Raw genomic sequence first — 24,709 nt, 5'->3', positions numbered from 1 at the left:
GGGCGGGGCTCCTTTTTTTCCTTTCCCATGGTTCAGCAAAGATGGGGGCTCGGTTAGACTACAATAATCACAGGTGCCCAGTTTCCTACCCACACCCTCAGAGCACTGTGCAGCCCGCACTGTCCACTCTGCACCACTGCGCCAGGTGGGTGCCAATAATCCACCTGGTTTTGTAATCCTTAGGTCAGTCCGTGAGGTGCACTGAGTGGGAGCAAATTGCGCCCCCCTGCCGCTTTGTTGGCCTGGGTACTACGCATGCATGAAGTTCCTCCAGGGCAGCTCAGTTCCCCTATAGAAAGAAGTCTCCCTGGGCACTGCTACCTCTCCAAGCCCCTGCTGCACCCCTTTGATCAATCTGTGAGGCACCGTGAGTGGGAGCAAATTGTGCCTCCATTCTTCCCTCTTTGCTGGCCCACCACAGGGCGAGGATCTTGTGTGTGCTAGGTTTTTCTGCACATGAGGCCCTTGCCCAGGGGCTGAGATCCTCTCTTGAGAGAAGTCCCCTTGGGTGCGGCCTGCTATTCCTAACAAGCACCTGGCTTTCAGCACAGACCAACTCTCTGACTACTCCAGAGTCTACCCGGATCATGGTGAGTCATGGCCCATCTCTTTTCTCAGCTCCAGGTGTCACCCAGTTCCCCAATTTCTCTGATACTGTCCCAGCTGGAGACCACCGCCCCAGGGGTAATGTCACTGGCTGTGTGTCTCTTACAGCCTCTTTATCCCCGCAGGAATTTTAAGTGTCCTGTCTCTCCTGGCCCAAGTTGTCACTTCCCAGCTTTGGGAGGGGAGGGAGCCACTAAGTTGCAATCACTGACCCCGCTCTCCTCCATGCTCCTATGGCAGCCTCTGGCTCAATGCCCAGGGACCTTCCCGTCAGCCTACAAAATCTCCTTACCGTCCCCTTTTTAGGCGTCCTCTGCAACCTTTGGCTTCCAAACTTCTTATCAGCTGGGACTCTGTTGGCTGTTCACTCTGTTCTTCAGAAGATCAGCTAGGTATCCCAATTGGGTGCACAAGCAAGTGAGTTCAGCTCCCACCTACCTCGCTGCCACCTTTCCAACCCCCCAAGATTTATATTTTCAACTTCCCTTTCCCTTTAAAACATATTTAACTTTTAAATACAAGTAGAATAAGTAGAAGTAAAACTAATAAATGAAGAGATAATTAAACAGAATCTGTTTCACTTGCCCATCCACACATCTGTCTGTACTTCTCCAAGTCTTTTTCACCTGAGGCTCCTTCAAAAACTAACCACAACTTTTATCTCTTATTTCATCTCCCTAATGGCTCCTACAGTTACCTTAAGCCCAATCACTTACTTTTTCTAGCCAGGACCTTAAATTTTTTTTGGTCTGGTTTCTTCAATTTAGCCTACAAACAATAGTTAATCCTACACTTCTAAAGAAATAAGAAACAACAAAAAGTCTTCTTTTAACCCTACCTCCTCCTCAAGCTAACCAGTAGTCCCTCCTTCCTGTAACTACAAATTTTTAGCTTGAGTTTCCACTGATTGGTTCTATTACCTCAATTCCAACTTACTTGTTACCCTATCACATTCTAGCTCCCAGCCTCCACTTTCTGGGTCTTCCACTTCTCAATGACCCCCAATTGCCAAATTCAACGAATGGCTTATTTCAGGTCTTCCTCATACCTTTCCTCTCTGCAGTATTTGATATTTCAACTATTGCTCATCCTTCAGGAAACTCTTGCACCCTATTCTGATACACCACTTTGGTCTAAGATTCCTAAAGGCTCATTCTTCAGTGGAATTTTCACTAGCCCCCTAAAGTGATTTGAGAGGCATCCCGTAGTCCTCTTTTCTTATTCCTAAAAAGCCCTCGTTTATTTTATCATCCTAATTGCTCTAATCATTGCTTGAACTATTTTCCAAACCTTCACTAATTTCCACATCATCCTAAAACAGGGGTAAGCAAACTATGGACTGAACCAAATCCAGCATGCGAGCCAAATCTAGCCTTCTACCTGATTTTATAAATAAAGCTTTTTGGAACAGAGGCATCCATTTGTTTGTGTATTATTTATGATTGCTTTCATGCTCACAGTAGAGTAGTTGTGACATAAACAGTAGAGCCCTCAAAGCCTAAAATATTTAGGCTTTTAAAAATGTTATAGCCCTTTACAGAAAAAGTCTGCTAACCTCTGTTCTACAAAGTACAATTGCCCTGCAAGCGTTCAAGGCCAGACAGGTTTACACGGGGTTTGGGCAGATGGACAAATATATGCAGAGCCATCGGGATGCCTGACATGCCTTTATTCCGGGGTGGGATGATCCACATGCGCCACAAGCCACGAGTTGCACCATAGAAAGTCCTGACTCCCTTATATATTAAGTGCACACAAAGCTGACAGGGTGCCAATACTGACCTTCTAGTTATGTAACAGAGCTTCATTCTATGCATGTAGGCCCCTATTCGAGGTTATGTGAACACTGCTAAGTTATGTTTGCCCAGACATCCAGGTGAGGGAACCTGACTGACTCCGTTGTCCCTACAACAATATACCAAATGCATGGTTACTGATACTTCTCTGGAGGGTCTCAATCCCCACAGACGGCCAGAGCACACTTCACTGTGAAGAGACTGGAGAAATGAAGGCAGAGATCACCAAGCTACATAAAAAATTATTTGAACAAGAAAAGAAGTTGCAGAACACCATGAAGCTTTTGCAGCTAAGCAAGCACCAGGAAAAAGTCATCTTTAATCAGTTGGTCATGATCCACAAAATCCTTCGGAAGGCCAGAGGAAACCTGGAGCTGAGGCCCGGTGTTCCCATCCAGGAACATCCAGCCCCAGCAGACCAGGCTCCTGAGAGCTCTGACAATAAAGCTGTGGTTCTCCACTTAAAAAAGGTCCTAATAACTTTTCCTGGCTTTGGACCCCAATGCCAGTACTATTAGTCAGACCATGCCAGTACTATTACTCAGAGCCAGACTGTTAGTCAGCTCCGAGACTTCTGAGTGTTTTCTGTTCTTTCCAAGCTCTCTTCTCACTTTCACCAATCCGATTTTTTTGGTGCAACCAAAACAATAGTCCTAAATGCACAAAACCCACTTCCCCACTTAAAAAATTTTCCCCACAGAAGAGATTTTTCACAATCTGGCCCTTGCCTGTCCTATCCCACTTTCTGTATTATTTTTACTGAATTACTTTAGTTTCCCAGAACATATCAAGCTGTCTCCTACTTCTAGGCCCATGCAAGACTTACTAGACATTTTTCTAGTTTAAGCTTAAGACAATCAACTCCACGATGCCTTCCCTGACTCCCCCACACTGAGTCTTTCCCTATGTGCCCACTGTACTCTCTACATAATTCCATTATAGTATTTCTTTGCTTTCACATCATTTTTGTACTATTCTAGCCAATCTTTGAGCAGGCACCCTGAGGCAGAGTAGGATAACGGTTATTAAGAGCACAGGGTTTTGCCATGACTGGGGTGGCTCAGTGGGTTGGGCATTGTCCTGCAAACCGAAATGTTGCTGCTTTTATTCAGTTTGATTCCTGGTCAGAGTACATGTCTGGGTTGTAGGCCAGGTCCCTGGTTGGGGGCATGTGAGAGACAAATAATGGATGTTTCTCTCCCTCTCTTTGTCCCTCCCTTCCCCTCTCTCTAAAAAGAAATCAAGTATTTATTTAAAAAAAGAAGCACGGGATTTAAAAGCAGGAAATCTATGACCAAATGTCAGTTTTGCCTCTTCTTAGTTGTATGTTTTTAATAAGCACATTATTTAACCCATTTTCTTCATCTGTATAATGAATGGCAATTTTATGAGAATTAACATTCTTATAAGCAGAGAACTTTGCATATAGCAAGTTCTCAACAATTACTGGTTATTATTTTCATTGTTTTACCCTTCACACTTGATTCAGAATTCAAATAACTGCTGAGTAAAATAACTAAAACAAACTAGCTCTACATACAGTTCTAGTTCAGCTGTATATCAAATACTTCCATGTGAACAACATTTGATTCCCAAAATTCATTATCTTTACTGCCATATTCTTTTTCCTTTTTAAGATTTTATTTATTTATTTTTAGAGAGAGAGGAAGGGAGGGAGAAAGAGAGGGAGCAAAACATCAGTGTGTGGTTGCCTCTCATTGACCCGGTACTGGGGATCCGGCCTGCAACCCAGGCATGTGCCCTAACTAGGAAACAAACTGGCAACTCTTTGGTTTGGAGGCCAGCACTCAATCAACTGAGCCACATCAGCCAGGGCCCAAACTGTTTCAATTAGAGCGGCCAAATTGCTACTGAAAGTCCTGAGAACTCCCTCAGTGCTGGGCAAAACAGGATAATCAATCACCTCCAAGTTATGTTGCAAGCAATAAAAACATACTTCAATTAATTTAAGGAACAACAGGAGAGGACAGGAAGATCTACTGAAAGATTATAGACCAATTCAAAGAACCAAAGGAAAAGGTGAAGAATCTGATCTATGAAACCATCAGGATGAAAGCAACTCCACAGACCTAGGTATCAGGATTTAATGGAAGATTTCTTCACAGTACTTCTGCCAGAACGAATCATGCGGGGTCAAGTATCAGCTCATTCAAGAATAAAATTCCAGAAACAGCATTTGACTGGTCTAATCTGTGTTATCCAGAAAGGGTGAGGCACCTTAATTAACCAAAGGCTGAACACTAAGATTAAAAATCCCACACAAGAGATACCCAATGATAGAAAAGCAGCTTCCAAAGACCAAATCAGAATGCTGCTTCCATTAGAAGGGAGAGTGGATGTAATGTCACCATATTAACTGTTGCTTGAACACACCAGGAAAGATAAGTACCATGATATCACTCATATGTGGAATCTAATAAACAGAATGAACTAATAAGCAAAATTGTGACAGATTCATAGACATAGAGCAGGCTGACAGCTGGGGGTGCTGGACACTAACAACAATGTGGTGATTGCCAGGGGTCAGGGGTAAAAAGATGTGGTAGAGGGAAGTGGAAGAGGAAAGGGGGGCGCTAAAGAGTCATGGACAGAGACTTGACTTGGGGTGGTGAACATACCATACAGTGTACAGATAATGTGCTATAGAATTGTGCACCTGAAACCTCTATAGTTTTGTTAACCAGTGTCACCCCAATAAATTCAGTAAGAAGGAAAGGAAAACGACTCCATGACATATATACTATTATTTATGTTATTTTTCTTTCTGTCATGGCAAACTCCTACATACCCTTCAAGACCTACCTCAAGTATGATTTGTGTAACCTTACTCAATTTCCCCAGATATATTTAGATACTCTCCTCCTCCAAACTCTCACAGTACTGTGCAAATCATGTACCTGTATCACAGAACTTATGCTGTACACAAAATAGTATATGCTTAGGTATCAATCTCTTCCACTAAAATGGACTTCCCTAGAGGAAGGACAGTTATTATTTATATTCATAATCTTTGGCATAAACAATACCTTCCTGGCACATAGCAAATGCTAAATAAGTATTTAGTAAATCCATTATCCAAGATACTAGGATACACGAAGCATCAAATTAAAAAGAAAGAGGAGAGCTACAGGTAAACATGCTGACAGTAACAAAAAGAAAGCTGACAGACCAAGAGCAAGGGAAGAACAGGCAAAAAAATTTACAAAGAGCAAAAACTCCACAAGCATAGAAATTAAGGACAAAATTTCGACAAACCTCAGATCCTGAAGGCATCATTTACATAAAAGCAAAAGCCAATATCCATATGCATAATGGTGTTTCTTAAGTAGAACATAATTCAGTTATTTGCTAAAGTATATTCTATTTAAGAAGGCAGAGAAATAAACGTATAGGACATTTTCAGAAATACTGGCATTTCTAAATAAAATTTGTTACATAAACAAATAAACTTATAACTCAGAAACACTTAACCAAAGGAACAGAGACTTAGAAATGAGAATATTAGCCAAATCTAGGATACAAAAAGTCAATTTAGGAATGGTGTCTGTCAATCATGGAAAAGAGAATGCCATTGACTTTGGAGTTACATTTCCTAGATACATTTCTAACTCTACTGGATATCAAGAAGTCAGGTTATTTTTTTGACTTCAAATATTATCCAGTCTATTTCATATTTCACCCAAATAACTAAAATCCATTTAATAAAATTCAGGAACTTTGACATCATGACATTAAACTATTCTTTATCATCTGAACACTCTGATCAATCTTAGTGTCACTACTGGGGTAATATTCTGAAGTACACAGCATCACCAACTGAAGTATTGTTTTTAATCAAAAATGCTTAAACTGAAGATAATCTAGTCTTTAAAATAACCTACAGCTTACAGAAAATCCAGAGGGTAGTAAGAAAACAGAAGCAACAAGTTAAGACCCACCACAAAGAAATAGACAAATCCAGTAATTAGCACTTTCTATTTGGTCAAACCATTTCAGACTGTTGATTCTTGGCTGTTTTAAACTTCAAAAATGGCCATTTTATGTGGTTCAACTTAAACTAACCTCATTTTCCCACAAATTGATGGCTCCTAAAAAATGGCAGGAGACAACAGTCAAAAAGGTGGAAGCAACCCAAGTATCCATAAAAGAATGAATGAACAAAATGTGGTATATACATACAACAGTATATTGTTCAGTTATAAAAAGGAAATGTTGACCCATGCTACAACATGATGAACCTCGACATTATGGTAAATGAAATAAGCCAGTCTCAAAAAGACAAAATATTATATGATGTTCCTAGAGTAGTTAAATGCATAAAGACAAAAAGTATAAGAGAAGTTGCCAGAGGCTGAGGGTGAAGGAGAATGCAGTTTCTGTTTAATGGAGACAGAGTTTCAGTTGGGGAAGAGGAAAAAGTTCTGTAAATAGATAGTAATGATGGTTACACAACAATGTAAATGTATTTAATGCCACAGAACTGTACATTTAAAATGTCTAAAATGGTAACTTTTGTGTTATTTATTTTATCATAATAAAAAAAATGGTGCGAGAAACCTGTTCTAGATTAGAGGGGACAAAACAATATAACCAAAAGTGATCTGATCTTATTTAGACCAAATGTAAAACAAACAAACAAAAAAACCCCCCAGAACCAAAACAACCCTGGGGAAATTTAAATATGGACTGGATCAGATGTTATTAGGAAATTATTAATTGTGTCAGGGTGATGTATTTACTCAAGAACACATTCTTGTTTTTTAAAGAATTAGCCTTAAGTCTTATGTAAAATGCAATGTCTGCTATGTACAAATGAACAAATGATGAAGCAAATACAGAAAATTGTTACTTATTAAATCTAAGTGGTACTCATATGGAACTAGTATATGATTCTCTCTACTTTTTTTATATATTAGAATATTTTTATGATAAAAAAATTTAAAAATTATTTCACTATGCATGTGTCTTAATCTCCTAATACTTTACCTATCATAATAAAAAGTTTGAACTCGATTTGGGAAGCAGTAGGAAAAGGCACTAAAGATTGAAAGTGTCAGTTCAAAAATATACTTTAGAAAAATTACTGTGCTGGTGCTGCCTAACATGGATATATTTATTCAAGAAATATTTTAGTGCTTACTTTGTCCCAGCCAGTGTACCAGGAAGTAAGCAATGGAGATATATAGTTTTTGTCCTCAAAAAGCTAACAATGTAGTAGGAGAAAAAGGTAAAACATAATAAAAACATATTACCACAACTACAATGAGAAAGATACACTCAAGAGTTTTTCCAGGAATAAAGAAGTGTACCTAATTCAACCTGGGAGTATGAAAGGGATTCAGAAAAATTTCTCAGAAGAGTTAAACCCAAAGTTGAGTATTGAGAGGGGTAGGAAATTAGCCAGGCAACAACAGGCAGGGAAGGATATTTCAGTCAGCAGAATAGCCCTGAGAATAGAAATAGCACTGGCAAGCAGGGGAGGGCAGGATTCCAGATTAGGTATAAACATATAAGAAGTGCAGTGTTGCTAGAGCTTAAAGAAGTGTAGGGGGTAGGGGAAGGAAGCTGACCCTGGAGAAATGATCAGATATTGGGTTCACTGAAAAATCTTATAAACTGGAGGAAGAATACCACTTTGGAGGCAATTTTTAAACTGACTGGAGATAAAGGCTGAAAGTAAGCTAAGGCAGTGGAATGGAGACTGGGCCAAAATCCAGAGACAGCACAGAGATTCAAGCTACATGACTAGCATCTGACTGAATGTGGAAGGTGAGAAAGGAGTCCAAGAAACCTCTCAAGTTTCAAGTTCAGGTCACAGTGAAAATGATAATGCCATAAACAGAAAAAAGAAAAAAAAAACAAAGGCAGAACATAAGTTTAAACACTTTGAGCTTGACAAACTGATGTGATACTCATGTAATTAATTTTCAGCAAATTAAAACAGATTTAAATTCCCCACTGCCCCTGAAACGATGGTTAAAACTAAAGCTGTTGCTGACGTGAACCAAGAAAAATGGTGTATACAGGAAAATAACAGACAGAATCCTAAGACATGGCCACAATTAGTGGATAGGAAGAAGAGTTGGCAAAAACAACTAAAAAATAGTTATTAATGAGGTACAAGAACCAGGAAAGATTATATGCTGTTAATAAATTTAAGAAAAGATAACTATAGTACATCTGCTATACAACATATAGATTCCTGAAAAATTTCATGTTCTGCAAAATCAAGATGAAAGAGGAAATACATCAAGACAGTTGAGGCAATAAACACCTTTAAACAGAACATATAGTTAGTTAAATAAAGTCGAGAGGCAGAGCAGGAGCAGGGGTCAACGGGCAATGTGCATACTGCTGGGCTTGCTGTGTTCAACTGTGTTCTTGAGTATACGTCAAATTGTTTGTGTTCAATTGCTGTTACTGGGGAGTGCTAAACAGTTTATGTCCGGGTAAGAATTAAATAAGAACCAACATGAATTCTGTATTAAGTAACATCATTCCTCTTTACCATTCAAGTATGAATCAGTTCATGTTACAGAAATATATTACAGCAGAAAAGACTGTCGAAGGAGGGCTAGGCAACAGCATCACTGCCATGAACTCAACACCAAAAGAAACTATTAATTATCTTAGAATAGTATTGTGTTTTTCACTCCAAATGTAGAATGTTTTCAAGTGTATCATCTAGTCTCTCTTCTTAAGAGTATTTATTAGGATTGATGGTTTGGGGTGTGAGCCTAAGGTCCTGGGCATGATGCACGGGAGGATGATGGGCTGCTCTAGGGAGGTTTCACCCTCGTGACCAGTGGAGGCGGCCACAGCACTGGAGACACGAGGTGTGACGGGGCCTACCCCATGTTCCCCAGGATGGTGACTTCGAGTCCCGCAGGGTCTGTACTCGCTGAGACCAACAGTGTCAGCATATAGAATATAAACCTCTCAAAAGTCTATAGTAGAGCTAAAGAATAAGATAATCAACCGAGGGTCATACATCTGACACAGTAATTGGTTCACTAATAATCCCAGGACAAAGTTAGAGATCACAACTCAAGCCTAAGCCTCCCTTTCCTAAGACCTCTACAGAAATGTTTGCAATAAAGTCTTGGGCTGAGTATGTTGTGGAATGGGCTACAAAGGACCCATATGGCTTCCTTAGAACAGTTATTTTGGCCCTTACGCCATTGTTTCTAGCAAGCGCTGTACTGTCCTGGAAATTGGCCAAGATGATTGAGGTCAGGGAAAAGGAGCAAAAGAAAAAGCAAAAACACCAAGAAAATATTGCAAAAGCTAAACGACTAAAACAGGATTGAAGGAATGAACAGGCTCTGGCACCGTAGAAAACTTATTTGGGAAATTATGCAACTTTGGAAAGAACCTCTACGGTTTCTTTTCTGGATGTATGACTATTCAGTAAATAGTCTGAGCATAAGGAAGATTCATATTAGTTCTGACTCTTAGTATAGCAACTTAGGCTTCAGTATAGAAGTCTGTTGGCAGTTATTGTAAACTCGCGTTTATTATGCTACAGATTCTTTATATTTGACTTAGTCATTTGCCATTTTGTAGCTTATGTCCTGAACATAGGGTAAAACACCCTATGGGGGAAAAAATGACTTCAGACTATGAACTCTGTTCAAATACTGGCTCAAAATGGAGTCCTGTTCTGGACAAAGGAAACTAAGAATGTAAAAATGAAAGTTATCCTGAGGTGAAAAGTGTGCTTTGGCTTAAAAGATATCCAGTACATTAATTACATCTTTTATCATTATCGCTTATTTCTTAGAATCATTTCTGGCTTCCTCAAAGCAAAATATTAGTAATGAAGTACTTCAATTTCCTGCATTTTTCTCATTTTAGCCTTTGAAATACAGGTAATTATCAGATATTCTGCCTTTTTAAAATCTAATTTTATAAAAAATTCTCTTATTATCTTTACTATATAGAATACCACCTACTGGATATGACAATTTTTGTACTTATGAACACTGCCATTTACTTAGAGATGACTTGTTGACTAGAGTAACACTGATTTAAAGCTCGCAATAAAAATGCCAAACTTTGTAGGAAAAAAAAAAATTAGCACTTATTAAATTTTACATACTGGTCACAGAATTATCTGTCCTATCACAGCCCAAGGTCCCTACTCTCACTGAGCTTGCTGACAGAGCCAACATACTTTTAACAGCTATACACACATAGAATTTATTGTACCACACAGCAATTAATCCTAGTAAAGCAAGGGAAAATTTACTTAGGAAGGCAATAGAGAGAAGGAGAAGAAAAGGAACTGACAGTAATAAGTATGTTACTGGTCAACCAGGAAAGGCCTTATGAAGAACTTCTAAAGAGTTTTGAACTAGAATGGCATGATGTGGCTGAACTGTAATCTTGGTGTTCCCAATAAATATGAAGGAGTCTGAATTGAGAAAAGTTTGCCAGAGTGAGCTCCACTAACAGATAGCAAAAGAAAGTGTATAGGAAAATAGCATGTACAAAAGCCTGGAGAGGAAATTGTACTGGTTACTTCCAACCTCCAACACTTTATCATGGCTGGCACAAAGAAGACATAAGGAAAAGTGGTAGGTGAAGTAGAAAAGATAGGGCCTTTGGTAGAATTATGTGTGGCATGCTAAGGAGTTTTAATTTTATCCTGAAGGCAGTGGTAATGATCTTACCAGGAAAGTTAGATGAAAAGATTTCAGAAAAATCAATCCACAAGATACACAGGGGACGGAAGATACCAACAACAGGAAAAACAGGTGTACTATCACACTTGCAAGAGTGAGAATGACAGGGACTTAAATTAGGGCACTGGTAGTAAGGTTGGCAACAAAGGTAAAAATATAAAGGCTCACCATAGGACTAGTATGGAAAAATGAAGGAAGTGAAAAGAAGTTTTAAGCTTGAACTATTAGATAGTACCCTCCAAAAAAAAAGGGTCCAGAGAGAATGCCAGTTGAATCTGCAAATGAGAAAATATTTATAGAAATATCTAGTATTTAGGAACTAAAACATAAAGTTTGTGTTAAGCCCAAGAATATAGGTTACAGTTTTTCACTGAAACCAACTAACTAGAAAGTTTGCAACAGTAAAAAGAAAAAAAAAAGGCAAATAAAACAAATGGAAAATGGGATATCAAAAATTTTTATTAGCAAAGTTTTAAAACAAAATAGGAATTTCTATGATATATTTAAAATTTCTTATATATTTCCCCATTAGTTAACTTTCAAATGTGTTTCACACAGGTTAAGTTTTAGGCTCCAATCAGTGGAAAGACAGTATAGCACAGTGGGCAGCTTTGGCTTTTGCATCATGCTACTTCACTCTAAGTCTAGGCTTTGCCACCTACTCCTATGATTTACAGCTAGTTAGAACTGTGGGCCTCAAGATTCCGCCTCAGTAAATGTGGATAATAACAGTATGTACTTCACAGGATTGCTGTGAAGACTAAATAAATAATACATAAAGAACTTGGTACAGGTATGCTATAAACAATAAATATTTAAGATCTTAAAAATAATTATTATTAGTTATTATTACTGGTGAAAATGTCACATCCGTGAGGTGCACAGCTGCAAGGAAAAGTTAACCTGGATGGCATTTACCTGAATATTTGAGTTATAAGCGAATACTTATTACTTAAATGGAACATTTGTTTTGTGTACTTTTCTATATATTTGAAAAGTTTTAAATATTTTTTAAAAAGGAAAAAGCCTAAAACTCAATGTCTTACATGAAAATGTCTGGTATTAAAACACACATTCCAGACCAAATAAAAGCAATTATTTTCACTATATGTTTCCTAGTTTTAGCTACAAAATTCATTCCCTCTACCCAAGTTCCACACTGCTATCAGTGATAATTATTCCCTTTTTTATTTCCACCTGTAAATTTCAGGACAACCTTTATCCCCTTTGTCTTCCATAAGCTTTACACAGAAGAGAAAGAGAAAGGAAAAAGAGGAAGAGATGCAAATCCTCATTCCATGTTATGACCATGACTATCCCAGTCTCAATTTTTGGGAAAATTCATACAGAGGTGCCCAACCATTTGGCATCTCTGGGCAACACTGGAAGAAGAGTTATCTTGGGCCACACATTAAATACACAGACACTAACAAAAACTGATGAGCAAAAAAAAGGTTTTAAGTAAATTTACAATTTTGCATTGGGCTGCACTTATAGCCATTGTGAGCTGTGGGTTTATCCAACAGCACTATGACCCTAGAATTAATTCTAGGTATTACTGCCAATCACCTTTTCCCATTGTTCTAATCATATTATACCTTTTAACTTTACGCTGAAATAAATTCTTTCATATCTCCCTACCAATAAGTTTCCAAGCAACTCTTTGCCACAGACATGTTCTCAGAGCACCAGTCTCATCTCTTTACTCTCTTCTTTTTCACCTGGATTTTCAACAACCTCTCTTCTATGAAGTCGTTCTTGACTGACTGACAATGAAATTACCTCTCCCCATTCACAATTACCTGGCATAACTCTACACTTTTATTTTCTTTAGAAAATGTTTATTTTATGCTTGCACATAGCATCTAATCTATATACCAGCTGGGTGTTTTATCTTTAATTTATAATGTTTTATCTTTCATCTATCCTATACTTGGAAAGGTAGGAATGATGCCTCATCAAAGTGCATCTCACTGTTTTGACACAGACTGATAAACACAACTACTTAGTCACAGATCTACATTGTAGTATGTAGTTTCTAATGGGTAAGGCTAAATTAGATATGGTGGCCTGTCCTAAATCCACAATGGCATTTAATCAGATTTGGCCCCAGTTTACCCTTCAGTCACATCTCTAGCACTCTCTTCTCTCTCAACCCTACTACATTCTCCCAGGACACTTCAATTACTGCTCCCTCAAGTCTGGAATGCCTCTTCCTTGCCCTCTCCCTTTTCCTGGACAACTTTCTTTAATCCTTCAGAATCTACTCCCATTCATTCAACAGGAATCAACAAAAACATCTCCCTTGACTGCTCGGCTCCAATTTAGGATGTTATTTTTATGCATTCTCAGAATATACATATTGATGTACTGCACTGTAATTATCAGTTGACTTTCCTTTCACTCCTACTGGACTATAAACTCTTTGAGATAAAGACTGCATTTTATTCCCTTTTGTATCCCCAAGACCTAACGTTGTTAGATACCAAATAGACAATTAGTGAGTGAATGTCCATATCTACTCTGTGACTTTGTACAGGTTATATAAACACAATTGAGTTTCCTCATCTAAATCACTCTCCTTCTGTATAGTGGAGATAATGCTCTACCTAACCATGAAGTTGTTATAAGGATTAAATGAGGTATCATAAAGCCTTAGATACATAAAGCCTATGTGTCTACCACATAGAACTACTATCTGAATAACATTTCATGCCCTAGGTATCCTAATGTATCCTGGGAAATGTAGTACTGTGACCAATATTTTCAGGCTGAAATGCCTAGTTGGCAGCCATGGATCTAGAAGTTATTGGTTACATTCCGGTGATCAGCAAATATTTATTATGTACCTATTAGGTTGGCCAAAAAGTCCATTTGGTTTTTTCCATAAGATGGCTCCAGTAGCTCTTTGTTGTCTTTGACTTCATTCAAAACAATTTAGATTGTATTGTGACAGCTGTCATATCACTGTGCATTAAAAAAAAAATCAAAATTTATGAATTTTTGTGTAGCCATTTTAATATTGAAGATGGAAGAAAACACTCGAAATATGCCGAAAACATTTTCGGCGTATTATGCTTTATTATTTCAAGAAAGGTAAAAACACAGCTGAAAAGCCCAAAAAAAAAAAAAAAAAAAAAAAAAGGTTGTGTAGTCTATGTAGAAGGTGCTGTGACTGATCAAATGCTTGCGAAGTTTCGTGAGGGACATTTCTCACTGGACATCTCCACTGCTCCAGTCCAGCAGATCAGCTGAAGTTGATAGAGATCAAATCGATACACTGAGAACAATCAACATTATACAGAAATAGCCAACATAATAAAAATATCCAACTCAACAAAGTTAATGATGAAAATGAAAAATGTGTCATATTTTATGGAAAAAAACATAGGGACTTTTTGGCCAACCCAATGTTATGTGCAGCAGTCCTTACTAGGTATCATTGAGCTCCCAGAGCAATACAGAAGCAAACAAGACAAAAATCTGTCTCAATATCCAAGAAAGGAAAGAATTTTGTACAAACAAATGGATATTTTTCAAACTGCTTAAATTTTGCTTTATAATAGGGGTAAGCTTCAAAAACAATTAATGATGAAGTTCAAAATTAACTCCTATCATCAACTGGACCAATAACACCAGGCAATTCCAAAATTTCCTGCTGCTATTTCTGACTTTCACTTTTGCTTAGAAGTATTTCTCACTAAAGAAACTCAACCATGGCCAAGACAGAGACAGATAACCTCCATTTATCTCATTCAAATGGGAATTCCATAATATTTCCTTAGGGTTTTTTTCTAATTAGAATTTAATTTTGTAATAGAATTTAATTCTGTAGCTCTGAAAATGGTCTGGGTTTTGTCTATTTTTCTACAAAACAGAACCTGGAACGGTATATTTTCCCCAACACCACCTCTTCAAGAGAGCGTAAGATGAATACTTCTTATTCACATTGACCCCTTAGCAAGAATTACAAAACTGTAAATTATGTCACCTAGTATTAGAAAAGGAGGCTGTGGACTTAAAACTACGTATCTCCTAACAAATTCAGAGGTCAGAGTCCCAGTGAAGTTTACACTTTAAACTACATTGTTTTTAGTAGCTGCAGAGACCTCTAGTGCTGCTTCAATAAGCCAAGTTTGCAAATAATACCTGCTATTGTCACCTGAATGAGAATGGCAACATGGTGTGTAGCAACAGAGTGACCACATTAATGTTTACACTTCTGCAAATACACAGAAGGAAATTCTACCAGCCTGGAGCAAGAGGCATATAAAAGGTAGTATGAATCTATGTATCCAATTTATTTCAGTAAAACGCGTCGAAGAAATTACCCTACACACCGCCACTACAAACAAGAAGAAATGCTTAGAAAACAGGTCCTGTCAGCCGAGGTCGGAACAATCTCTCTTCCAAAGCCTCAACACAATAGATGGTAAACTATTGTCCACCGTCAGTATGCTCCAAATGCCACATAATAGGAGTATGAGCTGGTACAGTTCAGCAAGACTGGTCCAAAGGACAGCACTAGAATATAAGAATATGGTCCAGGCGCATCCTACCCTCCCCCACCCACCACCCTCAAATAAGTCAGTTACTCTGCTGGTTCCCACCCCCCCTTTGCGGGCCGTAACCGCCCGCCTGGGCCCAATTCCCAGAAGGTAGGTGAGGGGAGCGGTAGCGCAGGAGGCACCGAGAGGCTGCGCCAGTGGGAGGTTGCACCAGCAACGGGCGAGAGCCGCGACCGCCCCCTCGGCTGTGGGGTCGAAGGACAAGGAGGCAGCATCCCCGACCTGCGAGGCCCCAGCCCGCGGACCCCGCCTCAGCTCCACATCCCTTCCTCGCAATCAGCAGGCCGCGCCCGCGTGACGGGGCCGAAAACCCCGGCATTTCCCGGTCCGCGCGCCCGCCGCTTCAGAGGGTGGCTGCAGCCAGAGTCCAGTCGCCTGCTCCGCCCAACCCTGGGCCGCGGTGACGGGAGGCGACAGCCAACTAGGACCCAAAGCCGGCGAAAGCCAGCCCAGAGCCGGCCCCCGCCCTTCCCCGCCGCCGCAGGGCTAACGCGGCCAGACCGGCGACCCGGGAGGGCCCAGACCACCGAAGCACACTCACTTCCACATCGCGGCCCTTGTTCTTAAAGCTCTTGATGCGGTGGTTCTCCAAGCCGGGATTCTCCGCCATGGCTGCGCGTGGCTCCGGCGGCGGCTACTCCTGCTGCTGCGGCGGCTTTTGCGAGTCTGAGTGCGGAAGGGGGAGGTGGAGGAATGAGAGAGGGGAGAGGAGGGAGAGGGAGAGAGAAGAGCACGTTCCGTGACGCCTCCGAGCGCGAGGTGGCAGAAGCGCCTAGGGAGGCGCAGGCCGACTGTCGGGTGGGGCGGGGTGTGAAGGAAACGGCGCTGAGAAACCGCGCGCGCCTGGGGAGGCTTAGGGTCACGTGCCCGCGGCTGCTGCGGGGCTGGACGCTATTCTGGCTGGATTTGCCCGGTGTTACGGCGTGACTCCCGCCTCTCCCCATCAGAGTCTCCGCATAACCCCTGGGTGTTTCAAGTTATGACCCAGCAATGGAGCCACACTTAGCGTCTTTTACTGCCCTCCGGCAACGCTGAGCTGCGGACGAAAACTACAGCTCCCGGCATGCCACGCTCCGGCGGGGGTAATTCTGGCCTTGACAGAACTAAGAGAATGCCGGGAACCCTAAGCGCGCGCCTTTCTGCGCGGCCTTCTCCGAGTAGCTGAACTCGAAGCCCCACCCCCAAGGCCGCCCATGGGCGGGTACGTGGGAGGAGCTTACCGGGAGAAGGCACCTTGTGCCCGGGGGGTCTCTGGAGTGTCCCGAAATAGCAGCCACCCTGAAAGTATGTTCCTGGCTCTGCTTTGGTGTTATAAGTAGCATTTATTTCCACCTGACATATACCTGTGTGTGCATGTAATATATATGTTTATGTATGTTATCTAGTTTACAACACGGAAATTAAACTCAGGGACATTGGCTGGTTTATTGTTGAATCCCTTGCGTCAAAACAGTGCTAGGGGTCAGGTAGCTCAGTTGGTTAGAGCATTGTCTCCTACACCAAGGTTGCAGGTTCGAGGCCGGTTAGGGTACAACCAGTGAATGTATGGAGGATCTCTTTGTCTCTCTCTCTCTCTCTCTCAATAGAAAAAAAATTAAAAGCAAAAAACCAGTGGTTGGAACTGACTACTCAATAAAATTAGTGTTCTAGCGTCTCTTAGTTTCCATTCTTCCAAACTCAGTTCTGCATTTCTGCTCCCAACACCTCTTGTTCTATCACCACACTTAATCTTCTCAGCATTCAGGAAGCAGTCAAGCCCTGGTCTCTCCAGTTTGGTATCGCCCCTTAGGGTCATTGGTGAAATGATTGGGAGAAATTTGGATCCATAACAATAATAGAGTTGCTGCTTTCTCAAGCAGGTGAACAGAAACAACTCAGTTTCAGAATCCATGGCAGATATAAGCAGGTATGCAATGCTATAGTACAATTCAAATGACAATGTAGTTATTCAAAGGTTGGTAGAAATAGAACCATAAAGAGATTAAAGAAGACATTCTTTCAAAGTAAAGGGTCCTTAAAGAGCCAGAGGTTCAGGAGTCATGAATTCAGAGGCCTCTGGTGGCCAGGCTATGTCTGGGGCATTTGTCTTGTGAGTGGTGGGGTGTGGCCCATTCATAAACACAAGCACAGGCCCATTTGTTTGTTTTTAGATTTGCTTTTTGTTTTTTATAGCATATTTTATTGATTATGCTATTAGAGTTGTCTCATTTTTTCCTTCCTTTTAATCCCCTCCACCCTGCACCTCCCCTCCCACCAGCATTACCCCCTCCCTTAGTTCATGTCCATGGGTCATACATAGAAGTTCTTTGATTTCTTCATTTCCTATATTCTTAACCTCCCCCTAACACAGGCCTATTTAAAGACTTTAGACCACTATGGCCATATTGGACTGTGGGCCAGTCTTGCTAAAGATCTAATATTTTCAAGAAAAAACAAAAGCTAGGTTCTTTTTTCATTTTTAAATGTTGATTCGCATTTTTTAATGCAGTTCAGTGAATCAGCCACTTAAGAACTCCAAGCCCTCACTAGGAAATATCTGATCCCAGTCTAATGACTCACTTAAAGGGGAAAACACACACATACACCCCTAAAGCTTAGAATGAATAGGTTACTTCAACTGTAATTTTTAGTGCAAGAGAAGTGTGTTTACTCCTCTCCCTGACTGGAGGGAAGAAAACTTCCAGACTGTTGCTCAATCTCTATTATAATTTATCAAGGCGTCTTATTTTCAGGTTACTTTATCCCCTTCAGCTACTTCTCTCCATTCTATTTTCTGTCCTCAGATGTGTAAGTCATGTATCATTTTAGAGTTTTAGACACATTTAGTTATCACATTATATGTCAATCATTGCCATAACTGTCAGTGTAGTCAGTGATGCAAACTATGAAAGAATTCACAAAGAGAAGAAAGTGTTGAGGACAAAGTTATTCACTCTCCAAGAAAGGAGAAGGGCATGGTGTGGAGGGATACACCAGCATTGAGAGGTAGGGTCTTTGAACTTTTATTGTGTTATAATTGGATTAAAAAAGGGTGGAGGAGGTTTCTGTTGTGTGGCCCCTGGGGTATTGGGGCACATTGTAACACAAGGCTACAATTTGTTCCAATATTCTACCTGTGGCTCTAGAGAGCGAATAGTTCTGTTCTTGCTTTCCAGTAATTTCCAGTCCTGGGGACAGGTCAGAAGAGTAAAATGTCAGTCATGCTTAATAAGGTCATAAGTCTGCTAGGCAAATGGTGCTGACTTTATCTTTTCAATAACACCAGGATATATTTGTAAACAAGACAACCTGGTTCCTGCCTTCACACAGCTTTGTGTCTGAGAGTATACAGATAATAAAACAAGTTATCACCAAAAAGTGTGGCGGGTATCAAGAAACAGGAAGGAAGCTCAAGTCTCATAGCAAGGAGATATTTATAACCTGCTGATTCCCAAGATTCCTGACATATAAGGGCAAGGTTGTAAATGGAGGTCTACATATCACATATCTAAATACTGAAAAGTTATAAATCAAGTTTACAAACAACTAAAATTTAGTCTAATCTTTGAACATTGACAAATTCTCTTTCTTTACCGTTTAGAAGTATGGCTTTGAATTTAAATTTCCTGACTTCTTGGACTTCTGCCTCAGATTGTGGTGGTGCAAAGAAGTCTGGAATACAGTCCTCAGCCCCCAGTCCACTTTTTGTTCCCATTTTCTTCCATCTCTTGGCTCCATCCCAAAATAGAGTAGACCATAAAAACATGTGTGTATACCCTTACCCACAAGGTTCAAATCCTGCCTTTCACCACCAAAGCTCTATTTATGTTTCCCTATTTCCTTCAAAAGATGTTCCTTGGGCCCTGGCTTGTGTGACTCAGTCGGTCAGAGCATTGTCCCCTAAAATGAAAAGGCACAAGTTTGATTCCCTGTTAGGGCATGTGCCTAGATTGCAGGTTTGGTCCCCAGTCAGAGTGCATAGAAGAGGCAACCAATCAATGTTTCTCTTTCTCACATTAATGTTTCTCTTCCTCTCTCTATTCCTCCTTTCCCCTCTCTCTAAAATCAATATACATGTCCTCAGGTAAGGATTAATAATAATAATAATAAATAAAAGATTCTCCTTGGCTTTCACTAAAGCCTGTAGTGTGCAAAGCAGTGGCATCATATGCCCACAAGAAGAAAGACCCAGAAAAGAGGTCCGAGAAGACCCTGGAAGCAGGCTTGGCCATTTGAGCAGAGAATCCCAGGGCCCTGGTACCCAGAGCTGGGTCTAGAGGCACAGTGAACATGACCTTATAGTCCTGTGGACTCCCCATGGGGAGGGGTACAGCTGAAGAGAGCCAGAATAAGGTCTCTAAAGACCAAAGTTCAGAGCCACGCTTCTTGACCAGGTCTAATACAGTCATATTTACTCTTTGCCATTATACCTGGTGACTTAAACATCCACACTTCTGGTAACCTGGCCTCAGAGTCTCTCTGTATTCTTAATTCCACCAGGTTTCTACCACTTGTAGCCCCCACCAGGCTTTGGAGTCCTTAATGTCTGAGAAATTACTACCTCCAGTGATTCATATTTGGTATTTCTCATTGTTAGCAACCATCTCCTCTCTCCCTTACTTAAGTCCTCACCTTTGCTCTGAAACTTCTCTTGACAACTCTTCTTCTAAATGGATTTATTTTCCAAACATGTTTTAAATGTCCATCATATACCAAGCATTATATTAATTAAGCAATTTATTAAGAAGTTCTTCCTTAAGCAGCAGGGAAGTGGGGAGCAGAACTGAAACAAGAAGGAAGGGACCTTTGAGTGTCAATTAAACTCTTTTTCTTCTGATTCACTACCCACCTCCCCAGGGGACAGTCAGATGATAATATACAGAAGGCAACATAAAACCAAGAGATCAAAAGCAGAACTCATGATTTTCCTTCTAAGAGAACTCCAACAAATTCACCAACTCTCTTAAGGCCTACCCATTATTCCAGGAACTCCATTCAAAGCTGAAAGCCATTTTTACTCCTTGCCTCTCTCTCAACTCCTTCACCTAGTCACCATGTTAATTCATCATTCAATGTTTATGGAATCTGGCCCTTTTTCCATGCCACTCAGGTTTACCTTAATGCCTCTTAACCAATTCCCTTGCTTACTCCCTCCTCTCCACAACAATGAATCACCTCTCTTGATCTTCCTGATTTTACCTTTTCTCTGAATATTTAGTACAACACTCTCCCTACACCACCGTCTTTCAAATCATTTCTAAACTCCTCAATCTAGTGGTTAAGATCATGTGTGGTCTATCCATAGTGCAGTACACTTTTCTTATTTCTGAAGCCCCTATAATAGCTTACATGTTAGCTAACATGTTCCATCACCCTTCTCAAATATGTCTTAACCTTTCCATCCTTCATAACCTTGCTATTCAATTTCCTTAGAAAGCCGTGGCCCTAGGTCTACCTGTCAAAATTGATCCTTCTTTAAATACACCTTCATGAAGCTTCCCCAGCATGATATATTGGATGGACTTTCAGAATCTGAACATTCAGGTCCTAGGGCTGACTTCTTATTAGAGCACGCCTGAATGAGTCACTTACATTCCCTGAATCATCTTCTTATCCACAAATGAAAATTCTAAATCACTGCATTTGATTTGTGTGTGTGTGTGTGTGTGTGTGTGTGTATGTGTGTGAGAAAACCAAGTTCTAAACATTTTTATTTTTTAATTTGTAGAGAGGTGAAAGGAGGGAGAAAGAGAAGGCGAGAAACATCAATTGGTTGTCTTCTGTATGCATCCCAGGCATGTACCTTGACCCAAAATCAAACCAGTGACATTTTGGTTAATGGGATGATGCCCAACCAACTGAGCCACACCAGCTGGGGCTGAAAATCAAGTTCTAAAATGCATGTCGAAGTGCTTTGAAATTGCTCCATTATTATTAGTCGTATCTTTCCAACTAGGCTATCTTCTTTTTCTGAACCTCAGAAAAACTTACCGACTGTTTTGTATTGCTGAAATTTGTGTAGAGTGTTATCTCTCTCAGTCACTTGTAAATGCTTGAAATAGCTTGTATACCTTTGTGTTCCTTAGCCTAGAATCATTTGATCTTATGTATGTTTTCTGAATGAATAAATGAATTGAGTGTTCCATTGTACTCATAATGCATTAGACCCCTCTGTCTCAAATGCATACCAAATTACCCCCCCCAAATCAACATTACACTCTCTCAAAGTTATTCCATGTCAGATAAGAAATAATCACATTTTGTCTATTTCCTTAATCTCTAACAGTACCTGAGGCAAAATGTGAGCACAGAAAACTGAAGAACATAACATTTAAGGTCATCAACCCAACCCCCTAGTAGTGCTCTTACAAACTTTGGTGATAAAGAAACTTAAAGTAATGAGTTTTCATTTATTGAATGCCTACTATGTACCATGTATTTACATATATCATTTCTAAACCTCTTAAGAACACCACATGGTTGAGATGATCATATCCATTTCTTTCTGGGGCAGGTGGGGATTGAGGCTCTGATTTGAAGGCCTGGGGGGGTTCTGTGATGCCAGCAGGAGCAATGGAAGTGACAAGAGCAAAGAAAAAAAGTGGTTTCTAGTATGGTCAGTGTTGGAGAGAATGATAACAAAGACTTCCAGCTTCTCAAAGAACAAATACAGTCCTTTGGTTCTATGGAAACAAGGTCTCCTTTTCAAGGATACCCCCTCTCCAGGTAGCATCAGCCATGGAAATAGATATGCCCAGCAGAGCAACTCTCTCATGATCCATGAGAGTTAGTAGCAGTAGACACAACATTGTGGCAGAAAGGTGAAAAGTCAGGAAAAACCTGATAAATTCTTAGAAATAACTGGGGACATTTGTCGGGAGGGGGATGATAGTGTCTGGCCATTGAGCATGCATACTTAAAAATGTGGATAATACAAATAGGGTGACTTCATTTTGTAGTAAAATGCCAACTGACCTAGGACACACACATTACATATCAAGTCTGAGAGGCTGGGCTCCCACAGGTGGCAGCTGAAGTTCTGGAGGGATATTTCAGTGGTCATGGGTGTCCCTCCTAAGAAGTGTGGAGGCTAAACCTCAAGTTGGGCTCCTTAGCTTACAGCACCAGAGCCAGAAAGGAACACAGGTGACTTCCAGCTGTGAAAAGCAGCAGGGTTTCTGCCTGTCAGGGAGAGATAGCTAGAGATGCAGAGAACTTCTTAAAGGCCAATGCACAAAATTTTGTTTGCAGCCACTTATCCTAGGCTCTGGCACAGAGACCACAAAGTGGACTAAAGATGCTTGAGGAGAGTCTGGGGTTGGTGGCTCTGGGGAGAGAACTGAAGGAACAGCTGCCAGAATCCTTGTGCTGAGTCATTCCCTATACTGCAGGAACCACCTTTCTCAGGCAGAGCACTTCCCTCCAAGAGGCAGCAGCCTGAAGGGAAGCGATAGCCCCACCCACAGGAATTACTTTGCTCCACCCTGTGGTGGTTAAGCTAGGCTACTGATTACACCTTGAGGCTATATCACTGATCAGTTTGACAACTAAGGTGGAAAACACAAAGCAGCAACCAAAATGGGAAGACAAAGAAACAGACCCCAAGTGAAAGAACAAGAGAATTCTCCAGAAGAACTAGAAGAAATGGAAGCAAGCAATTATCAGATAAAGAGTTTAGAGTAATGATTATAAGGCTACTGAACAGCATGAAAACAGACATGGAAATCGTAAAAAAGGACCATTCAGAAATAAAGAATGCAGTATCTGAAATAAATAATACACTGAAAGGAATAAAGAGTAGCTTAGATGAAGACAGGGATTGAATCAGTGATTTGGAAGACAACGTAGAAAAATAAAATCCAGACAGAGCAACAACAACAAAAAAAGGAATTTCAAAATAGGAGAGCTTAAGAAATATTTTGGATAGGATGAAGCATAACAACATCTACATCATGGGAATACTAGGAGAAGAGAGTGAGGAAGGGATCACTCTCTTATTTGAAGAAATAATGACTGAAAACTTCCTTAATCTAGTGAAGGAAAAAAACGCACAAATCTGGAAAGCTCAGAGAGTACTGAACAAGTTGGATGCAAAGGTGCCTAAACATCATAATTAAAATGACAAGGCTTAAAGATAAGGATGAATCCTAAAAGCGGGTAGCTACAAGGAAGCGCCAATTAGACTGTCATCTGATTACTTTACAGAAACATTTCAGGCCAGGAGGGAGTGGCATCAAATATTCAAGGTGATGATAATCAAGGACTACAACCAAGGCTTCTTTACCCAGCACAGCTATCTTTTAAAATCGAAGGAGAAATAAGGAGCTTTCCAGACAAGAAAAAGCTAAAGGAGTTTGTTAACACCATACCAACACTGCAACAAATGTTAAAGGGTTTGACATAAGGAGGAGGAGGAGGAGAAAGAGGAGGAGAGGGAGAGGAGAGGGAGGAGGTAGAGGAGAAGAAGAAGAAGAAGGCGAAAAAAAAAACAAACCCAGGAACACAGTCTAACAATAAAATGGCACTACATACTTATGTATCAATAATCACCTTAAATGTAAATGGCTTAAATACTCCAACCAAAAGATATAGGATAGCTGAATGGAGAAGAAAACAAGACTCATACATCTGCTGCCTCCAAGAGACCCATCTCAGATCAAGAGATACGCACAACCTAAAAATAAAGGGATAGAAAAAGATATTTCATGCAAACAGTAAAGAAAAAAAAGCTGGGGTAGCAGTACTCATATCTGACAAAGTAGACTTTAAACCCAAGGCTATAGTAAGAGACAAGAAGGACATTACATAATGATAAAAGGAACAATTCAGCAAGAGAATATAACCCTAGTAAACATTTATGCACCCAGCATAGGAGCACCTAAATATTTAAAGTAAGTTTTGATGGATGTAGAGGGAGAGATCAATAGAAATGAAGTCATAGTCAGGATTTTAACACCCTACTGGATAGATCTTTAATGGATAGATCTTACAGGCAGAAAATCAACAAGGAGTTAGAGGGCTTAAATGACATACTAGGTCAAATGGATTTAAT

The 24,709-nt window shown here is 40.2% G+C and overlaps 2 protein-coding genes and 1 pseudogene across 3 annotated transcripts in view; 1 reads left to right on the top strand and 2 right to left on the bottom strand.

The window, feature by feature from the left end:
• Positions 1-16,629, bottom strand: part of KPNA3 (karyopherin subunit alpha 3) — a 113,832-nt gene extending 97,203 nt beyond the window's left edge. Inside the window, exon 1 of one of the 2 annotated variants that reach the window (XM_054586315.1) lies at positions 16,220-16,629. In XM_054586315.1, the coding sequence (XP_054442290.1) occupies positions 16,220-16,288 (69 nt within the window). In that variant the 5' untranslated portion in view covers positions 16,289-16,629. The remainder of the gene's footprint in view (positions 1-16,219) is intronic. The other variant, XM_054586317.1, reaches the window with a different exon arrangement.
• LOC129080856 (small integral membrane protein 15-like) lies at positions 9,491-9,733 on the top strand. Its single transcript, XM_054586318.1, has one exon. It carries the CDS (start codon positions 9,509-9,511, stop codon positions 9,731-9,733), a length of 225 nt encoding a protein of 74 aa, XP_054442293.1. The 5' UTR covers positions 9,491-9,508.
• LOC129081011 (deoxyuridine 5'-triphosphate nucleotidohydrolase, mitochondrial-like) overlaps positions 16,313-24,709 on the bottom strand; it is a 30,656-nt pseudogene continuing 22,259 nt past the window's right edge.

This window comes from Pteronotus mesoamericanus, unplaced genomic scaffold, assembly GCF_021234165.1.
Source record: "Pteronotus mesoamericanus isolate MK-2021 breed Mesoamerican mustached bat unplaced genomic scaffold, CSHL_Meso_final contig_94, whole genome shotgun sequence".
Taxonomy (NCBI): domain Eukaryota; kingdom Metazoa; phylum Chordata; class Mammalia; order Chiroptera; family Mormoopidae; genus Pteronotus; species Pteronotus mesoamericanus.
Note: the sequence above shows the minus strand (reverse complement) of the source record. Positions and strands in the feature narration are given on the sequence as shown.